Consider the following 6,021-nt stretch of genomic DNA (forward strand, 5'->3'; position numbering starts at 1 on the left):
ATCTTCCGGCTCCACACACAGATTGCCACTTTTGTCCCTAATGGGCCCTATTTTTTCCCTAGTTATCCTCTTACCCTTAATATACTTATAAAACATCTTAGGATTTTCCTTTATTTTGCTCGCCAGTGTTATTTCATGGCCCCTCCTTGATCTCCTAATTTCTTTTTTAAGTATCCCCCTGCACTTTTTGTACTCCTCTAGGGCTTCCTCCGTCTTTAGCCTTTTGTATCTGCCAAAAGCCCTCCTTTTTTTTCTAATCCATTCTCGTATATCCCCTGACATCCAAGGTTCCCTGTGGTTTTTGGAACCCCCCTTGACCTTTACGGGAACATGTTGCCATTGTATGATCTCAATCTCCCTTCTGAAAGCCTCCCATTGCTCCGATGCGGATTTTCCTACAAGTAGCTGATCCCAGTCCAATTTGGCCAGATCCTGCCTTATCCTATTAAAATCGGCCTTCCCCCAATTTAGAACCTTTATTTCCGGCCCATCCATGTCCTTTTCCATGACCACCTTAAATCTCACCATATTATGGTCACTGTCACCAAAGTGCTCACCTACTAGCACTTTTTCCACTTGGCCGGCCACATTCCCTAGAATTAGGTCCAGTACCGCCCCCTCTCTTGTAGGACTTTCTACATGCTGGCTCAAAAAGCTCTCCTGGATGCACTTTAAGAATTCTACACCCTCTGAACCTTTCACACTCTGACTATCCCAGTTAATATTGGGAAAGTTGAAATCCCCCATTATTATTACCCTATTATTTGCACATTTCTCTGTGTCGGTAACCAGAGGACACAGATTGAAGATAATCGGCAAAAGAACCAGAGGGGAGATGAGGAGAAATATCTTCACACCGAGGGTCGTTAAGATCTGAATGGGTGGTGGAATTAGATTCCACAGGAACTTTCAAAAGACAATTGGACATGTACTTGGAGAGGAAACATTTTCAGGGTTATAGGAAAAGCTGGGATGTGGAACTAAATTGGAGTTGATTCACAGAGTCAGCACAGGCACGATGGGCCGAATGGCCTTTCCTCACTCCAGACATTCCCCATAGATCGGAAGCGAGGGAACTCACTGTCCCCAAAGCTCTTTGTTGTGTCGTGAGCTGGGTTTGGAGCGGCCTCCTCCAGCGTCTGCGACAGCTCCTTCGAAGACTTCTTGTCGGCTTGTCTCTTCCTGAGGAGCCTCCGTAGCGGACTGCGGTACAGAGACCTGCGCAGGGACAGAGAGGGCGGCGGTGAAAATCTGTAAACACAAGAACACATCCACCAAATCCGCCATTCGGCCCATCAGTCCCATTCCACCGAAACCGCCTGAGCGAGGAGAGTGTGTCGGAGCAAATACCAAGTCAGAGTCCAACCAAAGGCAGCCAAATCGGAACAGACACTGCTCGATTCAGACTTCATTAAATCCCCAGTTTCCCCCTCCCCCAGCCCTTGTCCCATAACTCCCCTGCCCCACCACCATTCCCACCCCACCCCCGTCCCCATCCACCCTGCACGCCCTGTAATCCCCATCCTTTCCTGGTCACAGAGGCACAGAAGGAGGCCATTTGGCCCATCGAGTCCGTGCCGGCTCTCTGTAGAGCAATCCAGTCAGTCCCATTCCCCCGCTCTATCCCCGTAGCCCTGCAAGTTTATTTCCCTCAAGTGCCTATCCAGTCTCCCCTTGAAAACATCGAGTGTCTCCGCTTCCACCACTTCCGTCGGCAGCGAGTTCCAGGTCCTCACCAGTCGCTGCGTAAAAAAGTTTTCCTCACGTCCCCCCTGTATCTCTTGCCCAAAACCTTAAATCTGTGTCCCCTAGTCCTTGTACCATCAACTAGTGGGAACAGCCTTTCCCCGTCTAGCCTATCCAAACCCGTCATAATCTTGTACACCTCTATCAAATCACCCCTCAACCTCCTTTGCTCTAATGAAAACAAATCCAGCTTCTCCAACCTGTCCTTGTAGCTAAGATCCCCCAACCCCGGAACCATTCTGGTAAATCTCCTCTGCACCCTCTCAAGGGCCTTCACATCCTTCCTAAAGTGTGGGGACCAGAACTGGACGCAATACTCCAGTTGTGACTCAACCAGCGCTTTATAAAAGTTCAGCATAACTTCTCTACTTTTGTACTCAATACCTCTATTTATGAAGCCCAAGATCCCATATGCTTTGCTAACCACTCTCTCAATATGCCCTGCCACCTTCAGGGACCTACGCACATTAACTCCCAGGTCCCTCTGTCCCAGCACACTCTGTAAAACTGTGCCATTAAGTGTATATTGCCTCTCTCTGTTCCTTCTGCCAAAATGCATCACCTCACACTTCTCTGTATTAAATTCCATCTGCCACTTGTCTGCCCATTCTGCTAGCCTTTCTATGTCCTGTTGCAGTCGATTGGTATCATCATCACTGTTTGCCACATCCCCAAGTTTGGTGTCATCGGCAAATTTAGAAATTCTACTCTGTATTCCAATATCCAGGTCATTTATATAGATCAAAAAAGCAGTGGCCCCAGCACTGACCCTTGGGGAACACCACTGTCTACCATCCTCCAGTCTGAAAAACAGCCATTTACCACAACTCGCTGTTTTCTGTCCTTAAGCCAATTCCTTATCCAAGCTGCCACTGACCCACCTATTCCATGAGCCTCAATTTTGTTAACCAGCCTTCTATGTGGTACTTTGTCAAACGCCTTCTGAAAATCCATGTAGACAACATCCATTGCATTCCCTTCATCAATCCTCTGTTACTTCATCAAAACATTCACTTAGATTAGTCAAACATGATCTGCCTTTTACAAATCCGTGTTGGCTCTCCTTAATTAGCTTAAACCTCTCCAAGTGCCCGTTAATTTTTTCCTTGATTATTGTTTCTAAAACTTTACCCACCACTGATGTTAAACTGACCGGCCTGTAGTTACTAGGATTGTCCTTACACCCTTTCTTGAACAATGGTGTCACATTTGCCACTTTCCAATCCTCAGGCACCTCCCCCGCATCTAGGGAAAATTGGAAAATTATGGCAAGCCCTTCCGCTATCTCCTCCCCCAATTCCCTTAGCAACCTGGGATGCAAACCATCTGGACCAGGCGACGTGCCCACTCTAAGCATACCCAGCCTTTCTAGTACATCCTGTCTATCAATTTTCACCCCTTCCATTGCTTCTACCTTTTCCACTTCTACCGATATTTTGTCAGCATCCACCTCCTTTGTAAACACCGATACAAAGTACTCATTGAGTATTCTAGCCTTGCCCTGTGCCTCTAAGCATATATCACCTTCTTTGTCTCTAATAGGCCCCACCCCGCCTCTTACTACCCGCTTACTGTTTACATGCCGGTAGAAGATTTTTGGGTTCCCTTTTATGTTAACCGCCATTCTACTCTCATGTTCTCTCTTTGCCAATCTTATTTTCATCTTCACTTCCCCTCTCAACTTATTGTATTTGGTCTGGTTCTCCCTTGAAGAATTCACCTGACATGCATCATACACCCTCTTTTTTGTTTCATCATCTTCTCTATCTCCCTCGTCATCCAAGGAGCCCTTGGTTTGGTTCCCTTACCCTTCCCTCTTGTTGGAATGCACCTAGCCTGTACTTGGAACATCTCCTCCTTAAAGATCACCCATTGTTCCGTTACAGTTATTCCTGTCAGTCTTTGGTTCCATTTTACCCTGGCTAGATTGAAGTTAGTCCTATTCCAGTTTAGAAGTTTCACTCTAGATTGTTCCTTGCTCCTCTCCATTGCTAATCTAAGTCTTATGATACGATGATCACTTGTACCCAAGTGTTCTCCCACAGACACTTGGTCGACTTGGCCCACCTCATTCCCCAGCACCAGATCCAGCAATGCCTCCTTCCTAGTTGGGCCAAGAACATACTGGTCAAGGAAATTCTCCTGAACACATTTCAGAAATTCCTCCCCCTCCTTTCCCTTTACCCTAGCATTCTCCCAATCGATATTTGGCTAATTAACGTCCCCCAATATCACCACTCTATAGCTCGTGTGGGTCTTGACGTACTTGGGTGATTCAAGAGTCTGCGCAGGACCCAGTTCCTGAGACGTCTTCATCTGCACCGGTTGTTTCGTTGGCGCTCTATTGCCATCTCGTGGTCCATTCGTTGGAGACTAGAGGGAGCGGGGGAGAGGGAGCGGGGGAGAGGGAGCGGGGGAGAGGGAGCGGGGGAGGGGGAGAGGGAGCGGGGGAGAGGGAGCGGGGGAGAGGGAGCGGGGGAGAGAGCGGGGGGAGGGAGCGGGGGGGAGGGAGCGGGGGGAGGGAGCGGGAGAGGAGAGGGGGAGAGGAGAGGGGGAGCGGGAGAGGGGGAGCGGGAGAGGAGAGGGGGAGCGGGAGAGGAGAGGGGGAGCGGGAGAGGAGAGGGGGAGCGGGAGAGGAGAGGGGGAGCGGGAGAGGAGAGGGGGAGCGGGAGAGGAGAGGGGGAGCGGGAGAGGAGAGGGGGAGCGGGAGAGGAGAGGGGGAGCGGGAGAGGAGAGGGGGAGCGGGAGAGGAGAGGGGGAGCGGGAGAGGAGAGGGGGAGAGGGGGAGCGGGAGGGGAGAGGGGGAGCGGGAGAGGAGAGGGGAGAGGGGGAGCGGGAGAGGAGAGGGGGAGCGGGAGAGGAGAGGGGGAGCGGGAGAGGAGAGGGGGAGCGGGAGAGGAGAGGGGGAGCGGGAGAGGAGAGGGGGAGCGGGAGAGGAGAGGGGGAGCGGGAGAGGAGAGGGGGAGCGGGAGAGGAGAGGGGGAGCGGGAGAGGAGAGGGGGAGCGGGAGAGGAGAGGGGGAGCGGGAGAGGAGAGGGGGAGCGGGAGAGGAGAGGGGGAGCGGGAGAGGAGAGGGGGAGCGGGAGAGGAGAGGGGGAGCGGGGAGAGGAGAGGGGGAGCGGGGAGAGGAGAGGGGGAGCGGGAGAGGAGAGGGGGAGCGGGAGAGGAGAGGGGGAGCGGGAGAGGAGAGGGGGAGCGGGAGAGGAGAGGGGGAGCGGGAGAGGAGAGGGGGAGCGGGAGAGGAGAGGGGGAGCGGGAGAGGAGAGGGGGAGCGGGAGAGGAGAGGGGGAGCGGGAGAGGAGAGGGGGAGCGGGAGAGGAGAGGGGGAGCGGGAGAGGAGAGGGGGAGCGGGAGAGGAGAGGGGGAGCGGGAGAGGAGAGGGGGAGCGGGAGAGGAGAGGGGGAGCGGGAGAGGAGAGGGGGAGCGGGAGAGGAGAGGGGGAGCGGGAGAGGAGAGGGGGAGCGGGAGAGGAGAGGGGGAGCGGGAGGGAGAGGAGAGGAGAGGAGAGGGGGAGCGGGAGAGGAGAGGGGGGGAGCGGGAGAGGAGAGGGGGAGCGGGAGAGGAGAGGGGAGAGGAGGGAGCGGGAGAGGAGAGGGGGAGCGGGAGAGGAGAGGGGGAGCGGGAGAGGAGAGGGGAGCGGGAGAGGAGAGGGGGAGCGGGAGAGGAGAGGGGGAGCGGGAGAGGAGAGGGGGAGCGGGGAGAGGAGAGGGGGAGCGGGGAGAGGAGAGGGGGAGCGGGAGAGGAGAGGGGGAGCGGGAGAGGAGAGGGGGAGCGGGAGAGGAGAGGGGAGCGGGAGAGGAGAGAGGGAGCGGGAGAGGAGAGCGGGAGAGGAGAGGAGAGAACTTTTATTAGAAATTATGTCCAAGTAAAAACCCAATAAGGGCCATAAATTCTGATTTAATAAAATAAAACCAAAAGAAATAATTTCCCAGTTAGTGAGAGGGAGGAAGCCAGTGAGTGGCTCAGTACCGACCAGCAACCTCTGAACCAGGCAGCAAGCCTCAGTGCCCAGCCCAGGACAACCATCCATTTCCCACAGCCTCCCCTTGGGGCAGGTACACAGGCAGCTGTTCACCACCAGAGAGCGCTCTTCACAACATTCACCCTTCTCAGCATCTCCCCCCATCCTGTCTCTCTCCCCCTCCCCTTCCTCTCCGTCTCTCTCCCTGTCTCTCTCTCTCTCTCCCCGTCTCTCTCTTCCTCTCCCCGTCTCTCTCTTCCTCTCCCCCTCTCTGTCTCCCCCTCTCCCTCTCTCCCCCTCTCCCTGTCTCTCTC

General features: G+C 54.0%; 1 protein-coding gene across 1 annotated transcript in view; it reads right to left on the bottom strand.

The window, feature by feature from the left end:
- LOC147107974 (unconventional myosin-IXb-like) overlaps positions 1 to 6,021 on the bottom strand; it is a 141,581-nt gene that overhangs the window by 39,662 nt on the left and 95,898 nt on the right. Inside the window, 2 exon segments of the mRNA XM_086005980.1 lie at positions 1,082 to 1,218; positions 4,013 to 4,119. Coding sequence (XP_085862106.1) covers positions 1,082 to 1,218; positions 4,013 to 4,119 — 244 coding nt within the window.

The sequence above is a fragment of the Somniosus microcephalus genome, chromosome 13 (genome assembly GCF_052327205.1).
Source record: "Somniosus microcephalus isolate GS21.2 chromosome 13, FLI_Smic_1.0, whole genome shotgun sequence".
Taxonomy (NCBI): domain Eukaryota; kingdom Metazoa; phylum Chordata; class Chondrichthyes; order Squaliformes; family Somniosidae; genus Somniosus; species Somniosus microcephalus.